Source organism: Chironomus tepperi, unplaced genomic scaffold (genome assembly GCF_022539635.2).
Source record: "Chironomus tepperi strain 1889 unplaced genomic scaffold, CSIRO-AGI_Ctep_v1 contig_85, whole genome shotgun sequence".
In the NCBI taxonomy this organism is placed as follows: Eukaryota; Metazoa; Arthropoda; class Insecta; order Diptera; family Chironomidae; genus Chironomus; species Chironomus tepperi.
The window spans coordinates 3,666,783-3,689,082 of record NW_027226207.1 but is presented as its reverse complement, the minus strand read 5'-3'; the positions used below and the strand labels follow the sequence as shown (position 1 = coordinate 3,689,082).

The 22,300-nt window shown below is 31.0% G+C and overlaps 4 protein-coding genes across 6 annotated transcripts; 2 read left to right on the top strand and 2 right to left on the bottom strand.

The window, feature by feature from the left end:
• Positions 1 to 17: 17 nt before the first annotated feature.
• On the bottom strand, positions 18 to 1,829 carry LOC139086554 (U1 small nuclear ribonucleoprotein 70 kDa-like). 2 transcript variants are annotated; one of them, XM_070635019.1, is made up of 3 exons: positions 1,447 to 1,829; positions 1,282 to 1,399; positions 18 to 1,178 (listed from the first exon to the last, which is right to left on the bottom strand). In XM_070635019.1, the coding sequence occupies exon 3, from the start codon at positions 1,157 to 1,159 to the stop codon at positions 185 to 187; it is 975 nt and encodes a 324-aa protein (XP_070491120.1). In that variant the 5' UTR covers positions 1,160 to 1,178; positions 1,282 to 1,399; positions 1,447 to 1,829; the 3' UTR covers positions 18 to 184. The 2 variants fall into 2 exon arrangements, with proteins under 2 accessions (XP_070491120.1, XP_070491118.1); XM_070635017.1 differs by having other exon boundaries at positions 1,282 to 1,386.
• A 494-nt stretch (positions 1,830 to 2,323) lies between these two features.
• Vkor (Vitamin-K epoxide reductase) lies at positions 2,324 to 3,248 on the top strand. Its single transcript, XM_070635020.1, has 2 exons — positions 2,324 to 2,636; positions 2,699 to 3,248. The coding sequence occupies exons 1-2, from the start codon at positions 2,381 to 2,383 to the stop codon at positions 2,908 to 2,910; spliced, it is 468 nt and encodes a 155-aa protein (XP_070491121.1). The 5' UTR covers positions 2,324 to 2,380; the 3' UTR covers positions 2,911 to 3,248.
• Efa6 (Exchange factor for Arf 6) lies at positions 3,017 to 21,798 on the bottom strand. Of its 2 annotated transcripts, none has more exons than XM_070635015.1 (15): positions 21,623 to 21,798; positions 9,906 to 9,972; positions 8,346 to 9,823; positions 7,958 to 8,276; positions 7,555 to 7,895; positions 7,415 to 7,485; positions 7,099 to 7,327; positions 6,339 to 6,496; positions 6,097 to 6,269; positions 5,802 to 5,935; positions 5,399 to 5,606; positions 5,269 to 5,336; positions 5,027 to 5,164; positions 4,668 to 4,954; positions 3,017 to 3,866 (listed from the first exon to the last, which is right to left on the bottom strand). In XM_070635015.1, exons 1-14 carry the CDS (start codon positions 21,755 to 21,757, stop codon positions 4,727 to 4,729), a joined length of 3,747 nt encoding a protein of 1,248 aa, XP_070491116.1. In that variant the 5' UTR covers positions 21,758 to 21,798; the 3' UTR covers positions 3,017 to 3,866; positions 4,668 to 4,726. The 2 variants fall into 2 exon arrangements, with proteins under 2 accessions (XP_070491116.1, XP_070491117.1); XM_070635016.1 differs by having other exon boundaries at positions 3,070 to 3,866; positions 5,802 to 5,902.
• Smyd4-3 (SET and MYND domain containing, class 4, member 3) lies at positions 17,482 to 20,435 on the top strand. The gene is made up of 4 exons (XM_070634302.1): positions 17,482 to 17,866; positions 18,348 to 18,937; positions 19,007 to 19,374; positions 19,439 to 20,435. Exons 1-4 carry the CDS (start codon positions 17,527 to 17,529, stop codon positions 20,151 to 20,153), a joined length of 2,013 nt encoding a protein of 670 aa, XP_070490403.1. The 5' UTR covers positions 17,482 to 17,526; the 3' UTR covers positions 20,154 to 20,435.
• Positions 21,799 to 22,300: the final 502 nt, after the last annotated feature.

Sequence of the window (22,300 nt, the reverse complement as noted above, 5' to 3'; positions counted from 1 at the left end):
ATAAATAAACGTTAATACAATTTTTTTTTCTGATAACTAGATAAGTTTAAAATCATAAATTTTCCATCATAATCAGACGAAAATATGCATACATAATGTGATACAGACACAAATAGGGGAAAAAATAGTAATGGAAAGTATAGAAAAAGGAAAAAATAATAAAAAGAGTAGAAATTTTCTAAAATTATTTGACGAGCGGTCGAGTTTTTGGATCATTATCACATGATGAGGCGTTTTTATATTTTTGAACTTCCTTGTAGTAAGATTCGTAAGAATTTGTTGTTATAGTTCCTTCTGACGTAACGATTGTCTTTGCGACTAAGCCAGTTTTAAGAATTTTTGCACCTCGTCGTCGAATTGATGGCAAATTTCTTAACTTATTTTCCAATGTTTGGCGTTTCTTTTCCATTTCTTGTTGTTGCTTATATTCATCCTGCATTTTCTTAAATTGTTCTAAAAATGATCCGTCATTAGCGAATCCTGTGGCGACATTAATTATTGGCTTTTCTTGCTTAGGCGGTGGATAAACTTTTCCTTGTGCTGCAAAATGCTCTTTTAAAAGCTCTTCCATTTTCTCATGAACTGCAATTCGATCTTCTTCTGTCTCAACTTTATCAAAATCGATTCCATGATCACGACTAAATTGCTCGAAACCTTCTTGTGAAAATTCGTTTGCAATTTCGAAAGATTCACGAAGATCTCCTTCATTATTGCCATTTTCTTGACTTTTGTGCTTATTCTTTTTGTTCGTGTTTGCTATTATAACTATAGGTTTTACGGAATCTGATTGAGTCTTGGAACTTTGTGATGGCTTATGTTCTGAACTCTCACTTCTTAGCCTCTTAGAACGACTTGTAGATCGCCGTTTATCGCGAGAATCTCGTCTTTTCCTGTCTCTGTCCCTTTCTCTATCTCTATCTGGTGAACGATTTTTGTGTCTTTCTTGCGACCTGTCTCTTGACCGACGTCTATATGATTCATATTTGTCTCGTTTATCTCTGTATTTATCTGGGCTTCTATCTCGTCGCTTATAATCGCGATCTCTTGATCGATCACGTCTTCTATCACGATCTCTGCTTTTTGACCGACTTTTTCGGTCTCGACTTCTGCTTCGATCTCTTCGTCTATTATCACGTTCACGACTACGTGACCTTGGCATGTTTAGAAGATTAATAAATCTGGAATTGAAAAGTTTAGTATATTTATACAAATTATTTGTTGGGCAGGTAGTTAGTAAGGAAAGTATAGTTTCGAGTTAGTTGTATGTACTGAATATATTACCAATCGATTTATAGATGTCTTTCTGGACCGGATAACCACTAATTATCCAATGATTATGTATTCCAATATGACAATTTTCTGGACTTGAGAAACGCAAGAGACTACCTAAAAAATAAACCTGAATTTATAAGTATAAAATTTAATAAGAGTAGAAGGTTTAATTACTCTGAAGAAGAACGGATCGATAATTTTCATGAACCAGCAAACAACATTTTTTCAGTATTTAAGGCTTATGTCAGGATTTTTTGGTGATAGTGCATGAGAAATTGATTAGCTTTTGCGGAATCAACATTTTCTTAAGCACTTAAATTGATCTATTTCGTCAAAAATATCTCAACTTGTTATTATGTAATTTTCTTCCATTCGATTTGATGAATTTTTTCATTGCTTTTTGACGCGAACAAAGTTAAATTTTTGGTTTGGATTTTACGTGAAAACTAATATCTTTTCCACATCACATTATGCATACTTTCGTAGATTACATAGTTAATTATACATTGCAATTATCCTTAAGCTAGGAAAATAAAGATTAATTAGTGAAAAACAAAAATTACCTGAACTCTCTTTTTGTAAGAAAATCACACCAATACCTAGTCACAGTACCCAATTTTTCGCGTTATTTTAGCTACTTTTTGAAATTAATTTTAACCGTTATTTTTAGAACACAATTTTTATAAATTTTTTTCGATTTTTGATTAATTAATTAAAGTATTTGATGAGATTTTAGTTTCTCTTGTTCTTTATGAGATTTTCATTGCAAAGCCAATGTGATTATACAATGTTTCGCAAAAATAATTATTTATAAACATTGATCCGTAAGATGCGAGAATTTTCCAAAAAAAAGATACAGAAAGGCACTTCTAAAATACCGGCTAAGCGCATTCTTACTATTATCTGATAAGAATCCTTGAACTTCTCAAATCCATAGTTAAATATTGATAGAAAATAATGAAAATCAGAGTAAATTGATCCATGTCACATGTCATAATCAGAATTAAAATCTCTGTCGGCCAAAATGACGCATTCTGCTCCAATAATCAACTTATGTGCTAAAGGATATTGCCGAAATTTTTTTCTGATTTTACAAAATTAATTCAAAATGTCGAAGCATTCCAAAATTATATTATTATCGTCATTTCTATCACTGATAGTGTCAATTTATACCGAATATGTTAAGCATAAAATGCACGAAGATAAGGATTACATCCCAGTTTGTGATATTAATGAATACAAATGTAGTAAAGTTATGACTTCGGAGTATTCTGTAGGATTCGGTCTAACATTCCTTCCGGAGTGTCTTCAATTGTCTAATTCACTTTACGGAATTGTCTTCTATATCATAATGATCGCAATCAGTAAGAATTTTGATAATTGATAATCAATAAGAATTTAAAATTAATAAATGTTCTTCCCACAGGCCTTTCCGATAACATTATAGTAGTGGAAATCCAATTGTTCCTTGCATCAATCTCATCGTGGCTAAGTATATATCTTGCATACGTTCTATACTACATCATCCAAGACGTTTGCATATTTTGCGTGCTAATTTACGTACTCAATTTCATTACCGTGATTGTCACATACAAAAAGTATAATTGTCTGAAAAGCAAAAAGACCAAAAGACATTAAGCAGGTTGTTTTGTCTAGTCAAATAGTAAATGCTTGTTTTTTTTATTTCACATTTAATAATTTCATCGTTACAATTTAACTTCATTTTTTTTTCATGTGTGAATTTAACAACTTTTCATTTTTATTAATAAGATTTTCTTTAAGCTTAAATCATAATAAAAATTACAAAGGAAAATAAAATTATTAAGCAGATTCCTATCATTATCATAGAAAAGAAATGAAAATGAAAAAAATAAAACAAAAATTCGTTGTCAAGAATAATAATTTAGTCCTTTAGATTCGTAGTATAAAATAATAATAATGATCAAAAAAAATTCGTTAATTAAATCGTAAAATAATGATAAAAAGTTTCTCATTCACAGTAATTTCTCATTATATAAAACAGCTTGAAGCAAAAAATGTCATTCTGCATTTTTAAAAACGTCAAATATTCTTCAAAATGTGTAATTATTAGTTTGGAATTTTTTGTTTATAGATAATAAGTATTCCGCTATCAATAAAATGTTTTTAATTTTTATTGCAACCCTCGAAAAAACTCAGTAAAATATTTTTTATTTTAAATGTATTTAAACATTATCTTTTCAATAATAGATATCTTCAAATTAGCATTTATATCTCCATAGTATTGCTAATAATTTACTTTTTTTTTCATCATATTTAATTTATTGTTCACAATAAGATGGACAAAAGCAGATGATGATTAAAATAATTAATTTTTTTATACAAATTAAAATTCTATGATGAATGAAATTACACAGAGATAATGATGAACTTGTAGGAAGATATTGTGTGTAGTACGAATGCATGCTTTAATGAGTGTTATCTGTTGTTTTGCTATTTTTTTTTTATTTTTTACCAATAATCATATGGAAGAGAGAAATAAAATTTCAATATGGTTTAAAATATTTTGTCTGTCATCGTTTGGCTATGATTTAAACATATTCTTGCTTTCCTTCCTGTGAATAAATAAAGAACATAAATAAAAATAAGGTTTTTTAGAAATGAAGGGATAAGAATTTTGTGTAAAAGATCCGTGAGTCGTGTTAATGTGATGCAGAATGTGAAAACATTCGTCTTGTGTTTAAGAACCTCATAAATTCTCTTTGCAAAACCTTTATACGGTTTTGGACAATTAACTCATTTTAGTGAGAATTTGTCACCAATTAACATTATTTAAAATGTTAAAACCTTACAAATTCTAAAGAAAAATTTGTATGGTTTTCAAAAATACTGTTTTTAAAATAATAAAATCCGTTAAAATTATAATAAATAGAAAAGCACCGTAAATATGATCCTATTGTAAGGATAATTAATTGTATAATTAAACCAAAGCACCATGAAATGTAGTAATTAATAAAATTTTCATAATTAATCAAAAATATAGAAAAAAGTCCTTTGTTCATATATTTTCACATTCCAGAGTATAGAGTCTGTGTTAAGGATTTAATGACGAGTAAAATAAACACAGGCGAAAATGATTAAAAATAAGTAGAAAAGGGATGAGTAAGTCAATTAGTATGGGAGCCTTAATTTTAATATCATCAGGGAGTTATGCCATCAATATAAAATAATTATTTTTTTGCATATCAGTCAAAATTAATTTTCAAAAAAACACAATTATACAAAATTGTTATTTCATGTTAACTTCTATCATCTCTACATAGAAGGTATATTATTAATTTGCTATTAATTATCATGCTAGCCTTCTATGGGTAAACGTAACAAAAACATGTCCTCAATAAATGACTTCCATATACCGTATTAAAAAGAAGAAAATTCCCTACACCACGCAAGCAGAGAAAACTCCCATAACGCGTCATCCTATATCTTGTTCGGATCGATATATTGCGGCTCGATAACTATACCTGTTCGTCCCTTGTTGTTGATTTAATGCTCTCAACTCATCTTCTTCCCCTAATGTTGTTGTTGTTGGTGTTGTTGGCGTCGAATTTTCGCCACTATTTATTATTATATTAATAAGATCTGTTGGATTTGAGTTCAAGTGCGAACTTAATAGATAGACGTATGTTTTATATCGTTTCAGCTAAAAGAAAGAAAGAATCCAGTTAATTTATGGCAAATCGATGCTGCCAATAAGAAGCTATGCTATTCTTACCTCAAATTGTAAATATGCTTCTTTTTCTCGATAATTTTGTAAAGCTAATCCTTTAGTTGGCACTGTTCCTTGTTTATGTTCAGTTATCTCGCTCTCTAGTTTCGTTACTTGCTCCTCATGTGATGCTAGTTGATCCCGCTATAGATAAGATAACAATGGGTTTTTCGTTAATCAATTCAATTCGATTAGGAGATAATTGTGTCTGGTCATATGTGACGTCCACAAAAATATCAGATACATACCAACAATAACTTAGACTGTGAGCAAGGAAGAAGAGGACGTTGAAAACGTTTTTGGCTTCCAACACCGCCTAAAATATAGTCAAAAATCTTTGATTAGATGACATTTAAATAAGTTAGACTCGATAATAACCTTCAAGAGGTGGCGCTGAAAAAGAGGCACAAACGAAATTAATTGTGTCAATCCATGATTGAAGTTCCTTAGAGTCACTCGTTTGAAATAAATATTCTGATTGATCAGATGTCTGAAGTCTAAATACATGCTGCTTTTTGGTGTAGTCTGTTGCCTTCGTCGCTAACGAATGATGTATTCTTATTGCATTGTGAACGTTATCAGAGAGCTGCAATTAAGGATTTTATGTCAATCGATTTATTTCCATTCTTGTGACCAAATAAATTTCGTAGAAAAAAAACTTATTTGACCTATAAATTCTTATATTTGGATTATGGATATACGAAATGGAATGAGATAAGGCATAATGTATGTTCATTTCATTCCGCAACAATAATCCTTTTGTAATGAAGAAAAGGCTTACCTGATTTTTGTGAAATCCCCTCTCGTCTTTATGAAGATACATAACAAGTGGATCCCTTAATGTACAATAAAACATCTTCCATGATCTCTTTCCAAAAGGCGCTATGGATGGAAATGGAAAACAAAAACAACATTCTGAAGCACAATTTATAATTCTCAAAGGTTCTTAACAAGATGAAAATTTTGTTAGACACACAATAAAGCAGACGTCATGTGTTATGCAAAGTCGTGGACATTTAACAAACTTTTCCCACTACCATAATAAAAAGGAAAGATGGATGGATTTAATTACTCACTTTTCTTATTATTGGAGTCAAAACAACATTTCCTCATCACATATCCTTTCTTATATTCAACTGCTGGAATATTTTGTGGAATATCTAAAAATGGATTGGCACCAACAGGCGGTCCTTGTAAACTGCTTTCATGACGATTTTGCTTTTGATTAATATCAGCCGGCTCGTCATCGCTGTGAGAAATTATGTAAATAAAAATTAATGAAAATATTATTTGCCGAATTATTAATGATTCTACTTACAGTGCCCATTCCAATGGATTACTTTTAATAGCTTGATATAAATGTTTTAATACGTCCTTTGGAAAATTATCTCCGTCGTTGAGCTCGCTAAGATTTTCAATAAATTCAGAACATGTCATTTTTCTACCGATATTCTGTCCATGAAGGTCCGTGTTTAACTGCAAAAAATAAAAAAAAAAATTATAATTTTGATTTAATTAAATTAATGACATCCACAACATCAACCGCACTGCATCGGTGTACCGTAAACCGTTTTATTTATTTTTTGGCGTGTCGCAGGATATTAATATAGAGACACATTAAATTCTCTTTGACATTTTCGATGATGGAAATGATAAAAACAGCTTGTTGCCAAGCATTTAAAAGCTTTTCTACGAAAATGAAATTAGTACAATATATAGGAACGATGACTTGATGAGATTTATTATAAAATATCTTGTATAAATCTCACATTTCAAACTATGTTTATAATTTAATAACTCAATTCAGAGTCAAATTAAATCAAATATAAAATCTCTTGGATTCATCAAACTGAGACATGTTTCATTACGTCATAAAACTTTAAGTATCTTCTGACATTTTAAATTCTAATAAAATTCATCGTAAACAAATGCGCACTTGACAGAATAACGGCCATGAAATATTTGAAAAATAACGGTTTTTTGAAATTTAAAATTAGAAATAAGGGAAATTTCCTACGATTTGATTACGTCATCCTTTGAACTATTTATAGAATCAAGGCAATTATCATCACACTTACCAGCATAATCGCACATGTTAACGTATGCACAGCATCTTGTGAATTAAATGTATTGGGATTACAGTCTAGATAGCGTTTTGAAAAGTGTACCAAAACTCTTTCTCTCTCCTGTGTCTCACCCGATAGTGCGAACTGCTTTAAAAATTGTCGAAGTGATTCATCCAATGTCAACTTCTCGAATTGAAAATATTTTAAATATTCATCGGCAACAACTCGACTAAATTCATTACTTTAAGGGATGAAAAAATAAAAAATAAAAAAAAAGTTAATAGAATAGAATTAAATTTTTTATGAGGAACACACTGGTACAACTTACTTTTTACTCAAATGTCTTGAAACATCACTTTTCTTAAAGCCATCTAATGTGTATAATCTCTTCGCAAGTCGCTGAAAATATCGATTATTGTGAGCCTTACCACGACTTCGCAGTAAAGAAAAATGATAGGGAAATCTTACCACAGCACTTGGTATATCAACTGCTTTTGGAGAATAATGGAATGAATGAAGTGAATCGACGTCTGATCCATCGTCTGAAATTGGAGATGATCCACGATTTTCCTGATTTTCTGATACTGATAGTATAATTGGTTCATTGGTAAGTGTTGCTAATTCGTCTTCTGTATATATTAAATCATTGGCATTGCATTTAAGACCGTCATTAGTCATTACTTGAATCACAGCTCTTTGTTCCTTCTCTTTTCTAACTTGATCAACGATTAACGTTGAATCGGAATCGCTTGGATCGCTTATTGCCATTGCTGCCGATAAATCTCGTGTGCTTAATAAATCGTGCTCGTCTGTAAGCCACAAAATTATGTAAAAAGACAATCTATTATGCTTAAAACAATGAAAAATTTACCTTGATAATCGGGACTTGAAATGTTGGAAATGGCCTCTGACACACTATGACTCTGATCGCCACCACTTAAAAACATAATATTTTGTCCGCATAAATTGCCGAGACCATTTCCTTTTGATCCAGATGATGACATTACGGAACTTGACACAGATGTTGGAGATGCGGGACTATCGGTATGTTGTGGAGATGTACTAATTGAACTTGAATGTGATGTGGGGGACGTTATGCCTTGTGTATTATTACTGCCATGAATATTCGTCGAATTTTGAGCAATTGGTGCATTATAAGTCCATACTACTCGTAGGTCACGATTTGAATTCTAAATCAAATGAGTCACATTTAATATCCATAAAGCATTGCTTGATATCCCAAAAAAAAAAAAAATTACCTGTGAGTCTTCTGAATCATGTCTTGTGTCTAAAAGTGTATTTAATGAGCTATTGATGTCCTCATCAATATCGATAGGAATGGCATTTCCTAAAGTGCCTTCTCGTTGTGAATGTTGAAGATGATCCTCAGATCGACTAGTTCGGAATCCACTAACGTCACATTTCCTAAGTTGCACACCATTCTGTTGATTTTGAATATTGCTACTATTTCGCCGTACAACAATTTCCTGTTGAATGCATTCGGGACTTGTTGGGACTGAACTGACAGCCAAGTCTCGTTTTTTAGCTGCATCTAAAAGTGGCGTAGAAAGTGATGTCGGTGATGTAGGCACAGAATGTGAAATGTTTACATCCAATGTTGGCGTAAGCAAATTTTCACTTCGATTTATTGTCGTTGATGCTGAGGAAGTAGTCGTTGTAGATGACATTGATAGACTTGGCGTCACATTCAATTCTTTTCGTACATCTAAATTGTTTTGTTGTTGCTGTTGTTGATTTTCTTCATTGTATAAAACTTTATATTTTTGATTTTTGTGTCCATGCGATGATGACGAATGACGATCGATGTTAATCTCTTGATCGCCATCATTCTCATGATCTTTACTTCCTCCACCATCATAATTATTATTCGTTGATGAATTAGACGAATTTGTATTTGTTGGAGATGATGATGAAGACGACGACGTATTATTTGCACAGCCTATATTTGTTATATTATATTTCTTATTATTACGCTCGTCTCCAAATATTTCTGGTGATGGATTATTAGAATTCTCCATTATTAGTTGCTCCTCTTCTTCATCCAAACTTTCATTTGTCGTATGTGAATCACTTGCCGTAAATCGACTAAGTTTACTCGCTTTACGATTGTCATCTTTACTACTACTGTTTTGATGGATGTGATTCTCTGACGTTTCATAAGATCCTAATTCATTTATACTCGCTGATGATGATTCTGATGGTGATGAATCGTATATAGCTTTTGGTGCTACACCATTCTTTCGTTTTAAACTTCTTACAGGCGAGTCTCTTAAACTATCCATTGTTGATTTCTTTGCTTGTGCTGGTATCAGATTAGAACTTTGAGGCGTTCTAGATAAATTTAATATTAAGTCTCCTGTCATCATATACGCCTCAAACCTTGGTGTTTGTTTCTTTTGTGTTATACCGTTTGCGGTCGGTATTTGTGACTGATATTTTGGCTTTATTGCTTGTGGTGATTGTGGCGCACTTATTGATGATATTCTAACATTATTTACCGGAATTCGTGATTTTCGACTTGCTGACGAATCCGATGAACTTATTCGATGTCCTTTTGATGAATTATTTACTGGCGATGATGGAATCGATGATGAATTTCCTATTTCTTGTCCTGCACTTGTTGCTGCTAAATATTTTCTCACATGATCCTTTATATTTGGATCTCGTTTTAATTCTAATGTGACCGGATCTTCTGATAATCGAAGACATTTCAATACTGTGGAATTGACAAAATGAAATAATTTTATTATTTTTTTCAGTAAAATCAGCAAATTTACACTATAGCATCAAATATTTACCTTCTTTTGTTGAGTAACGATGCACGTCTGTTCCATTGACTTTTAAAATCACATCGCCAGCTTCAATCTGAAATGATTGTACATAACAAAAAAGACAAAATTGAAATTTTATGTTCTCAACATAGACTTCCAGGTATACAAATAATAGAAACGATCAAAAATGTTAATTGATTTATGGAAATAATGTCTATACTATTTGCAAACGTAATTGAATTTCCTTATACATAATCCCATGTGTAATAACGATAATCTAATGACCTTTTCGAGTGATTAGAAATGTACAATATTATTATATTAATCGCTTGTCGTGGGGGAAGCAAAAGTGACGATGAAATATGTTAATGATAATTTCGACATGAATACTAAAATTCCTGTATTATTTTTAGCCAACACTTGTGGATGTCACATGTTCAGACTTTACGGAAGCTTAAAAGCTTTTTGTTTACTTTGTAATGAATTTTGGGAAGTTTAGTTTTACGACATTCCAGCTTTTAACCGGTTTATTCTTTGTCATGTTATTGATTTGTACATAGTTTAGGGTTCTTAGATTATCTGGCAACTAGTTTATGACATCAGAATCATGATTTTTTATAAAATTCCAGCTGTACTAAAACATCAAGTTCTAAAAGTTCTTAATTCGTCATTTTCATTACCGGCTTCCGACCAATAGTCATTAAAATTCTGAACGCAGTCAAATTCTATGCTAATGGCAGTTAGTGCCTTATAAAAATTACAATTTAAAGGCTGTTGAAAGGAAGTGAATTTTCTTAATATCCCCATTTGCATTCACCAGAAATTATTCCCATTTACTACTGCCTATTTAATCCGATAACGTAACTCCCGCAACAAAAATAACAAAAAATTAATTTATTTTTGCATAAAAAAAAAAACAGAGTCAGGCAAACAAAACATAATCATTTTGTTTTCTATTTTTGATTCTTTTTCGGCATGTGAAATGGAAACAAGAGAGACATGATTTTTTGTCAACATTCAATGCACTCTAATTGAACGCATGTGTTTCAAATCTTATCTTTTCCCCATCCCAATGTCGTTCCAAGTGCCAAAAAAGATAATTAAAGAATGTTTTTATAGCTAGGTATTTGAAATATTTATTCTTTTTTTTTATGTCTACAACAACAATAACAGCATGTTTGGAGATAAGTTTTCTTATACATATATTTATATAAAAATGCTTCTGTTTGTTACACAGCACAGACGAGAGTAAAACTTACAAACAACAAAATGATCAAAATTATAGTTTTTTTTTCAGTCAATACAAATTGTTATTGTTGCATTTAGCTGGAAACTTTCGTAATCATAATAATATTATAGAGATCAGGTTTTTTTACGAGCATATTTTGAAAATTGATTGCATTTTTCTTTTACTGTCATGTAGGGGGCTAATACGAGGGAAATATCTTGTGTAGATGCTGTTTACTAATTGCGTACAGTAATTGAAAGTGAGTGAGACACTTAGAGTGGCACAACAAAGCCGCTACGTCAGTGTGACGACGACATAATGTCAAAATGACGTTGCCACCGTTGTGACGGTTTTTTTTTTTGTCATTTAGTCGCTACGTCACTGTGACGACGACAAAATGACGTTGAAACCGTTGTGACAACGGTTTTTTCCCCATTTTGACGACAAAAAACGAAATTTGTCATTCCGGGTATTGGACCAAACAATTGACGTCATTTCCACACAATCCTCATTCCAACTAATAATGTTAAAAATGTATTGAAAGAGAGATTTTTTTAATTACACTAGAAAGATTATAATTTGAAATATTTATTACTCATTCCCTGTAGTTAAAGCTTTACTTGCGATTTCTAGTGCATTTTTGAAATGATAATGCATTGTACATATTTACTGAATTCTTTATTGTTGTTCAGCTGTTTGTAAAACATGAAAAAAAAAAACTTTTGTATAAATCTGTAAGCTTTTAACCCTGCTTTTAAATTTTTTATTTTGAGTCAATTCTTCTTTGCTTGCAAATGTGAATGAAATATGGACAATGGTGTATGTCAGTGGACTGTCCTTAAGCACAAACATTTGTTCAAGGATGTTGTTGACCAGTGAAGTATTCGGGGTATGATTATACATCAAAATAAATCCTTAATACTACTTAAACATGTTTTTGCATATCTCGCACATGAGGTTCTTTTTTTTCGACACATAGTGAAAGCTTTTACATAAAATCTAATGATTTATGATAGAAAAAAAGCAAGTATAAGTATAACGGACATACATATAGCGTGAACAGTATGACTATCAATTTTCCTAATAATCTGCAATTTTCTCCTTACTAAATTAATTTCGGTAACTGTATGGACTTTAATTGAGTCAAAATTACAAAAACCGCTCCGTCAAATTTCATTAAATTGTCCCGCAAAGCTCCTACATTGTAGACCATTAGTTTACATCAAACGACCATTGCACAATTAATGTAATTTATAGTGCATCTAGAAAGAAATTTATCACTCAAATTTTCTTTTCTTCTTTCTCGCTCTCTTGAGTGCTGTCAAGTTAAGTTAATATTAACTCATATGGATGTGGACAAGTTTTTCATTTCATCATCTACGTCAGATAGCTGTAGTGTAGAATCAGTGCTTCTTCAACTTTTATAGTACACTAGGCTTGTATTTGAGTTTAGTGTTCGATTAGAGGTTTGAAGGTTGGGAATATTCAGAGGGATTGTCTAAGATACCGTATGCTACAAAGGAACTAACTCAATACACACAAAGCACTTGATTTCATGTTGAGAATTAATGCAGCGCTCGTAGCCGATTTAGATTTCGTATAGAAAAGTCAATTTAAGCCGACTCGACTCCACACAAGATTCTACTTCGAGCTTTAAAAATCAGTCAAATATACACAAAACATCAGTTCCACTAGTTTCACACCACAAACTCAAACTCAATATCAGAGCACCACGACACACAGGTCAAAAACCACTGATGCATGTAGGAGAAAAATTGATTGATTAAATTTCTTTTTGTGTCCCTTTTAAGAGCAATTTATCTTAAGTTTCACTCAGATAAATCGATTCTTGTCTATGACTTACTTTCAATTCTGTTTTTTTGATAAAAAGAAATGTGTGGACAAAAATACACGAAAAATACAACGTTTATTGACACGACTTTTTTTTTTGTTATATGACGCAGAACTAAAACAATGTTGTGCTAAATATGATACTTTATATCCTTTATAAAGTCATCGATATCGTCTTTTAAGCAATCGATCTATTTTCATACATACGCGTATGTTAGTTCAGATGTTAATAATTTAAACTACAAGTGAGTAACTTTTATCTCTTATCTGTTAATTAAATTTTCTATCTTTTTCGGAATATTCAGCCACCGTACAGAATAAGAAAAAAATAAATAAATTAGTTTGATAAATTTAGCGCACTTTTGTAACTGATTGTTATCACTTTTTTGTGTCTATAACTGGCCAGTTCCCTTTATGGTACGTTTGGGATGTTCGTTTATGACGTCAGATACATTTGTGCATGTGATGTATATATTAAAGCTATTGTATGACTTAGAAGCATGTGGAAAGACTAAAGGTCTATTTTTGGACGTCACTTGTACACGACCAATCAGAATGAATTGCAAAAAAATATAATCACATGCTCGAAGAGTGCTGATTTTAGCTTTCTAAATCCTGTCAGCAGATTGACAGTAAAGATCTTCAAACTTTTTAATTCCAATGAGCGAAAATACTCGACGATTAATTAACAATGAAAATGTCTAACTAGTCTAATTGTCTTGTAATTGACACAAATGTACTACTGCATTCTAATACTGACGTAGACAATTGTTGACGTCAATACTATTTCGATTCTAGATCAATTTTCTGATCGATTGTTACAAAAATGCGCTTTATTCTTCCACCATTAAATCTATTTTTTGTTATTTTTCACATTCACGTATTTTTTGTGCTGCTTCTAACTTAAACTCACTCCACAACTCATATTTGTTTTGGTTCGTAGTCCTAATTTTTACGATACTCTGTTCACCATTCTTTATTTTCTTGATTTTTATTTTCTAGTTCAAATTATTATATTTCATATTTTTATTATTTGGTAGGTAAATTGTTCTTCATTTTCTAATTCCGTTAAACTCAATTCACATTTTTTTATACTTTTCTATCTGTGCGATTTCTATCTGTGTTCGAATTGGTGACAAGAAATAAAAGAGATTTATTTAATGTTTGTTGTCACGAAGTATTTTATTTCACTATTGAAGCACTCAACGATAATCCTTCACAATGTATTCATTCACAAAAAAATTGAATTCAAACAAGATTCTCTCAAATATTTTTTTTATATATTTTTTTAATCATGAAAATTATTTTTTATTACTCTTGAAATAATATATTTATTCAGTATAAATTTAGAGAATATTATTTTGAAGGAGCTCAATACCCGAGACCGAGACACGAGAGGAATCACGTTATTATGGCTCAACTATTCTCGATAGACTGCGAGACAAGTGTTTTATTTTTTTTTTTCTACCGAGCGGATTGTTGTTGTTGTTGCTTGCCGCCTTGTTTTTGTTTGAATCAACTCTCGTCGTGTATTTTCGTATCAGAATGTGTTAAGGGATTGTTAAGAGAGCTTTCTCACAAAAATATAGTAATTTGCACCACATGTTTCGGAAATTTTTAATCACAAATTTTAATTTTTTATAATATTGAAAGCTTTTATTTGAGGGAAAAAAATAGTAAATCACACAATCATTAGGAAAGTAATGAGTAACACGCGATTCCGAAACAAGTGTCAAAAATTAATAAAAAAAAAAATTTTTTTGTGAGCGGCACGGCACTTTCAGATATAAATTTAAATTTTCTCTCATTTTCTAATCTAATGTAATAATAAAATATACAATATTGTTTTCTTTATTTTCATATTAATGAGTAGAGAAATGTTCCGAAAGAGAGAATTGTCTAGAGCGTAACGTGGCCGGTCTTTAAAGGAGTTTTTAATGAGATCTTGTAGAAATTGTGAAAGATTTATTTATAAATTACATTTTTTGAAGATTTTTTGAATGTTAAGTCTTCTATCTTTGAGAATCTCAAGGCTTACTATAGTCAAGCCCTCAAGCCTAGTTGCTCAGCACAAGGCAATCGCTAGGACAACACTGATGACGTAGTGTTAACTGTAAGACGCAAATCTGTCATGACGACAACGCGACGTCTATTTAGACCACTGTCTCGTGCCGGTTGAGAGAACATAATTAATAAAATTATTTTGACTATATACGGGCATTAGAAATAAATGAAGCTGCATTATTTTTAATGCTGTACAAATTTGGTGAGTTGTTTGATTTTAAATTCAATTATTTCTAGACTAACAGCAATAGCTGATTCATGTCGTTTAAAATTGACTGAATGCTGAATGTAACAACCTAAGCTCCATGGAGGATGGTTTCAGTAAGTACTGCGTTTTAAAGGACTAGACTTATATCCCCTTGTGCCACCTCAGCATACTTTAATCTTCACCGACAACTGCTCCCATTGTTACTTCCCAACGACAAACCGATTATCAGGACATTTACTGCATTATTATTTAAACATTAAGGACTTTATTCAATTTATATTACACATTGCTACTTTGTATGTATATTTTGCCGCAATAACTATCTTATTCACATTAAAAATTTATGTTCTCAGAAGAAAAAATTTATTATATTTTTATTGAGAACTAAAAGCATCACAATTGAGCTCCTCATTCTCAGTCATATCAAAATATGTCAACACGTTTGTGACTGTCAACAAGATTGCCTAATGACAAAACAATAGAATAATGCTGATGACAGCACAAAGATCAATAAAATTGTGATAGAGATGTAAACAGGACAAAATGATGAAAAACAAAAATCTAGCATCGGCGACTCAATTGTTTTAAGAATTTACGCGATCATTAACAGCTATTATTGTGACAGGGGTTTATGAAACTGTATCCCAATAATCAAGTGAGATCAAAAAACCGACACGAGTCAATAAAATTTTCTATTTTGTGCATTATTTAATTAAAAATATGTTCTCACATTACATTTAATTCTATTTATTTTTATCATTGTAATATTATCACGTCTTGTTTATAGGAGCAATTGGATTTTGTAATAAAATCTCATCATTTCCACTCTCATTTTTTACACAAACAGCTTTTTTTTATGATACGAAAGCAACTCTCACTATCATTATTATTATTATTATGTATGTGAAGTGGATATAAAATAAAACTTGAATTTTTAATTTCTCTTCTATGTCGGCACTTACTAACTTTGAATACATAACTATTATGGTCGGAAATGACATTATGGAAGGTTTGTGATTTGGTAGGTAGATTTTCTTCTTGATAAGATGGAAGCTGCGAGTGAAGCAATGAAGCATAAATTGGATTTTTTTCTTCAAAATCCCACATGCAGATTACATTTATGTATATGGAGGAATCATTGATTTTTTTTTTGGAATACACATGTGTATATATGTTTTGTGTCAGATAATCTATTAAGCATTATGAGTCGGCTTTAATTTAATTTATTATTGGCATTTGTGGGAATAAATATATCTCACTCTGACTCACTCTTCCTCGTTTTTCATAAATTTCAAAGGATATAATCATATGTTTATGTATGAGAATGGTAATGTTGTTGAATATTTTAGCGAGGCTGTTGAGAAAATTATGCTTGAAAAATACTTTTTTTTCCATGCATTTAAAATAGTTTGAAGATGGATTGTTTTTCATGCTCGAGTTTATGTGTTTAGTGTAGTTTATGCTTTTTTTTGTGGCATAGGAAATGCGTTGCGTGTGTGCACATTGGCATGTGCATTGATTTCCAATTTTTGAAGCAAAACTGTTCAGTAATTCTTGAGTTCGTTTTAATTCAGTTCATTAATTTCACAAAATTGGTTGATTTCAAATTTTACAAAACCGTTAGTAATTTGAATTTTACAAAACCGTTGATTTTGATTGAAGATTCATTCATGGATTTATGTTCCACAATAAGCATTATTTATTGAATGAACATGCATGAGCTTCACGAAACTCATTATGCGTGTGATTATGCGCCCAATTTACCAGATGTTGATGTCTGCAAAACATACAACGCTACTTATCTCTCATTTTTATGCTTGAAATAAAAAAAAAAAAACTTTCCGCAGTAAAGGATAAGAATGAAGAATATTCTCACGTCATAATAGCATACATTTAGAATTCATTGCAACATAACACAAGTGCAATAAACTTTACTTTCTTTTACTAACATTAAGAGTGAAAAAAATAGGTCATATTTTTATCGATCTAGAATCATGAGAGGAGTAAAATTTTTCTCAGCACATAATGCTCATGTGGATAATGATTAACAAAAGGAAAATGATGATTTGCAAAGATGAAAATCTAACAAGTTTTTTTTTCTATTTTTCCCCGTTTCAAAACATGAGAAAAAAAAATTGAAGGAAAATTAAAGAAAATTTCTAAAAATAAAGTTCACCGACTCTCATTCTCAAAAATTTACTCATTCTCGACGGCATTTTTCTCGTTTTTCCTTTACAGTTTCATTAAAACTTTTCAACTTTCCACATTTCAGCGTGACAAAAAAATTAAAATTAATTATGGACGGAGCTAAAAGTGGATTTTTCATAAACTTTTATCAGAATTTAAGGAATGGATTAAAAAGTGATGAACTTCAAGCTTTTGCAAAATTATCAAATAATACCGACCGCATTAAATTTGTGCATAATATCAGCAAGATAGACGAAAAATTAAGGCTTATACGTCACGATCGTGAGCAAAAGAATCGATTGAAAAATGATGACGAAATATATTTTTATAAAGACTTAAATTGTGCTATGGGTATGAAGAATGTTGGAAATAAATTCTTTCAGAATCAACAATGGGTTGAAGCATTGAATTTCTATAATAAAAGTTACTTAATGATACCAACCGAATCATGTAAGTTAATTAATTCTTTATACTTCAATTGTAATTAATTTTAGGTAGAATTTCTGACATCAGAAATTAATCCATATATCGCGTGTGATTTTAATTAATCTACAGATATTAATATATATGTTATGGATGGAAACACGATCACTCATCGTCATACCATTCAATCTTATGTAAAAATTTTGTTACTTTCTTTCCATCTATAAATGATTAAATTTCATGAAAGATTTAACAAACTTTCTTTAAGCTTTAATGTCTTATTGAGAAACTTCTAGTCTGAGTTGTTGTTTCTCAATGTCTAGACTAGATGGTGAATAGTGTTAGAGACCATACGATGACTTGTTGTTGCCATGATCTCACATTTGAGTCTAATCTGTCCTAAACTGTCCTAAGTTCTGTTATATCCCACTAATATCCTCTGGACATTAACAAATCAAGTCCGATCATCAGCACTAAATTTTTATTATTTTTTATTAATAAATTACAGCAAAAGACACAGCAATATTGTTTGCAAATCGTTCAGCCGTTCTTTATCATCAGGAACAATATGATGCAGCATTAAAAGAGATTGAGAGAGCAATAGCTGCTGGCTATCCAAACGAATGGATGTATAAGTTAAAGGAAAGAAAGGCTCGTTGTTATTTAGCCAAAAAGGAACATAGTGAAGCTTTAAAGGCATTTCGAGAGGACGTTCAGGCATTAGATGATGCAAAAATACCACTTGATAAGAAATTAAAACTTGAGAGAGATGCTCAAATTATGATAAAAATGCTAGAAAAGAATCAAGCGATGGAAGAGAAAATTAAACAGAAACAAAAGCCGAAAAATGTCAAAGGTAGCAACGACTTGAAAAATGATAAAAATACTGAACATTTTGTTAGCGATTGCCTAGGATTTAAATATACGGACGATGAGGGTCGATTTGCAACAGCCGCTAAGGATATTAAATTAGGAACATATTTAGTACAGGAGAAACCGCACGCTTCATGCCTGTTACAATCATATTCGCAAACTCACTGCCAATATTGTTTTAAGCGTACAAATGTGCCAATCTCATGCTCAAATTGTGCAGATGTTGTAAGTAACAAAAAAAAAAACATTCATTCTGGTTAGCAAAATTAAAATTTCATGTTTTCACATTTTTAGATCTATTGTAACGAAAATTGCCGCGATAAAGCATGGAATACTTTCCACAAAAACGAATGTGGTATAATGCAGCATTTGTGGAGTTCTGGTACATCAATTACATGTCACATGGCATTACGAGCAATCACACAAAAGTCACTAAATTATTTCGTCAACATGAAACAAGAAATGCAGGAATTGCGAGATAAAGTTGACTATTCTAAAATTGACAATTTAAGTGTTGATGATTATCGACGAATCTTCATTCTTGTTACGCATGAGAAAGAGAGAACATTTGAGGATGTCTTTCATCGTATGGTTATGGCATGCTTTTTACTCTATTGTATGAAATTGGGTGGATTTTTTGAAGGAGATGAAACTGAGGATAAGTATGCATCACTCGACATAATTGTGTTTATAATTTCATCATTATTCTCTTATACTGCTTTCCAGCTATTACTTCATTGGATCATTAATCTATCATAATCTACAAGTAATGCAGTTTAATGCTCATGAAATATCAGAGCTTCAATATAAGGGAAAGAATGACACAGGAACATCAACATTTATTGGTGGTGGACTATATCCAACAGTCGCCTTCTTTAATCATTCATGCGATCCTGGCGTCGTGAGATACTTTAATGGCAATATTGTTATGGTTCGTGCTATCAAGCATATATCGGAAGGGTCAATGGTTGCAGAAAATTACGGTCCAATTTTCACCCAAATGAAAAAGGAGGAACGACAATCTCAATTACAGAAGCAATATCATTTCACATGCATGTGTGTACCGTGCATGGAAAATTGGCCAACATTTAAAGAAATGAATGATTCGATTCTTCGTTTCCGTTGTGATGGACTTAACAGAACATGTAAAAGAGTTTTGGAAGTGCCATTAGATGTGAATGAGTTCATGTTAAAATGTACCGAATGTGGAGAATTTACAAACATTATGAAAGGTTTAAAGCGTGTACAAGATACAGATATGCTGTTTAAAACGGGAACGAGATTACATGAGCAAGGGGATACAAAAAATGCCCTATCTAAATATGTTGAAGTATTGGATATCCTTCATCAATCAATGGTTCCGCCTTTTCGTAGTTACAATTTAGCTCAACAAGGAATTAAAAGATGCATTATGGAATTCGGAAATAAGGTTTATCTATGAGCATTAACATGTTAAAGCTTAATTACAATTTTCTTTACATTTTGGTTCCTTTTGTCTTTCTTTTTTTGAACTCATTGTGCTATTATTAAAAAATTATGCAAAACCTTTTTTACTGTTTTTTTTTGTATACATATAAGACATCTCTCTTGGAGATACAGTTAGTGCCAAAATTAAATGTCATGTAACTACAAGAATGATTCACGAGCATACATAAAAATGTTGCTGGAATCTCTTATTAAATATTTTTAATAAAACATTTTTCACTTTTCACTTTGCATAAAAGTGTTTTTTTAGGGGCTTAATGGAATCATTAGTGTCACTATCATTACGGTCGAGTGCGATATACGATATGAGATATCAGAGATAAATTGATAACGATTATTAGTGTATTATTGAAGGCAATTTGCTTAATCACTATTCTTTTTTTTAAAACGTCATTATAAGCACCAGCCACAGCAAATAAATGCGTAAATCATAAAGAGTATAAAGAGATATTTTTTGAATCACGGGAAATAACACGGAAACGAAGAATTATTTCATAAAGACAAAAAATAGCTTTAAGATACAGCAACAGACTTTACTATTTGCGAAAAAAATATATCTGTCTGCTTTGAGAGTCATTAACTATTTCTGTTGTTTATCCGCTATAATAAATTCGACATAATTTTTATGTATTGATTAATTATGCTTTTAACAGTTTCGACAATTCTATATCCATTTTCGAACTGATTATTTTCCAAAAGGTTAAAGAACCACTAGCCAGCAAATTGTTGTTCATTTTTGGATGGTATAATTATAATTATCGTATACACAATGTTACGCACCATATGTACATAGACTTTAATAATATTTGTAGTAATTATATTAAAAATATCCTGTTCATCGACTGTATAGACATATTCCCTTGATTTCTGGTCAATGATCCTGATTCTATACGTCCAAATGACTCATTTAGGAATCATAAGGAACTTTTACTCGTAGCTATTATACCCTTCTTTTGGGTGTGACTCTTGTGTTTCAATCCGTGCCGTTTATCTACTCTTTATTTTTTTGTGTACAAAATAAAATAAATTTAGAAGCAAAATGAGAAACTTCTTGCAACTAATTGACATTTTCACTTTTGAGAACATGTTAAATTTAGAATTTTTCTTACTTGCACTTGGAAATATGTGTATTCACATAAAAAACAGCACTAAAAATCTTCATTCACTGACTTTTTTTTCTCTTCAGTTCCATAAAAATAAAATTCAATTGGATTGAAAGTCGAAAACATTGTCCAAATTATGGAATTTATCCTATTATATTTCACAACAATTGTATTAATTTATGGTTCATTCACAGTAAATTAGCGTAGGCATATTTAGCATGTCTCTCTTGGTCACTTATTGATTAACATTATTTAATTAAAAATGGTATACCGAAAAAAACAACAATTGAGAATTTTTTTTATGCAATTTTTTTCCACTTACTTCGTCTGCTGCGGGTGAATCCTCGATTACTTCGTATATAACATGTGGAATTCCTTCAAATTTGCCCAGCAAAGAGAATCCAAATGATCCATATTCATCTTTATTTAACTTAATTAACAATTTTTTCTGATCCATCTATACACTAGTTTTTTCTTTCAGTCACTGAGCAACTTAACTAGTTTTCTTCCCGTACAGCATAAGAAAATGCTTTTAACGGCTTTTTAATAATCCATTAATAACTATTTAAATTGTTAATTATATAATAAAATAATACTCAAAAAAACTTCAGATCTCATCAATCACAGAGATTGTTAAGATTAAAAAATTTAATAAAAATGCTTTGTTTTGATCAAAACAGACACATTTTGAAAATTGTGAGACTTTATTGCTCACTTCGCAGTTGATTTTCCCCTGTGTAAAATTGAGCAACGCACTAACACAACATTAGCCTTTATTTTGAAAAAATGGTGTTTGCCAATACACTTTGTTTGACTGACTGGCTTATTTCATAAACAAAGAAAATTTAAAGCGTTGCTTTCAATAATTTAAAATTTTTAGTAAGCGCTTGAAAATTTAAAATCTAAAAACCGCCATGTTAATCAAAAAAATTCGCTTTTAATGTCAATAAATTTATTAAAAAACGATTTGAAGTTTACTGGATCTTATTATGTATGATGT

Excerpts from the sequence above, each read along its gene's own strand:
- LOC139086554 (XM_070635019.1), bottom strand. The coding sequence starts at position 1,159 with ATGCCAAGGTCACGTAGTCGTGAACGTGATAATAGACGAAGAGATCGA.
- Vkor (XM_070635020.1), top strand. The coding sequence starts at position 2,381 with ATGTCGAAGCATTCCAAAATTATATTATTATCGTCATTTCTATCACTG. Across the intron at positions 2,637-2,698 it reads TATCATAATGATCGCAATCA|GCCTTTCCGATAACATTATA; the intron begins GTAAGAATTTTG and ends TTCTTCCCACAG.
- Smyd4-3 (XM_070634302.1), top strand. The coding sequence starts at position 17,527 with ATGGACGGAGCTAAAAGTGGATTTTTCATAAACTTTTATCAGAATTTA. Across the intron at positions 17,867-18,347 it reads AATGATACCAACCGAATCAT|CAAAAGACACAGCAATATTG; the intron begins GTAAGTTAATTA and ends AATAAATTACAG. Across the intron at positions 18,938-19,006 it reads GCTCAAATTGTGCAGATGTT|ATCTATTGTAACGAAAATTG; the intron begins GTAAGTAACAAA and ends TCACATTTTTAG.
- Efa6 (XM_070635015.1), bottom strand. The coding sequence starts at position 21,757 with ATGGATCAGAAAAAATTGTTAATTAAGTTAAATAAAGATGAATATGGA. Across the intron at positions 6,270-6,338 it reads AATCCATTGGAATGGGCACT|CGATGACGAGCCGGCTGATA; the intron begins GTAAGTAGAATC and ends AATTTCTCACAG. Across the intron at positions 5,607-5,801 it reads GGGGATTTCACAAAAATCAG|CTCTCTGATAACGTTCACAA; the intron begins GTAAGCCTTTTC and ends CCTTAATTGCAG.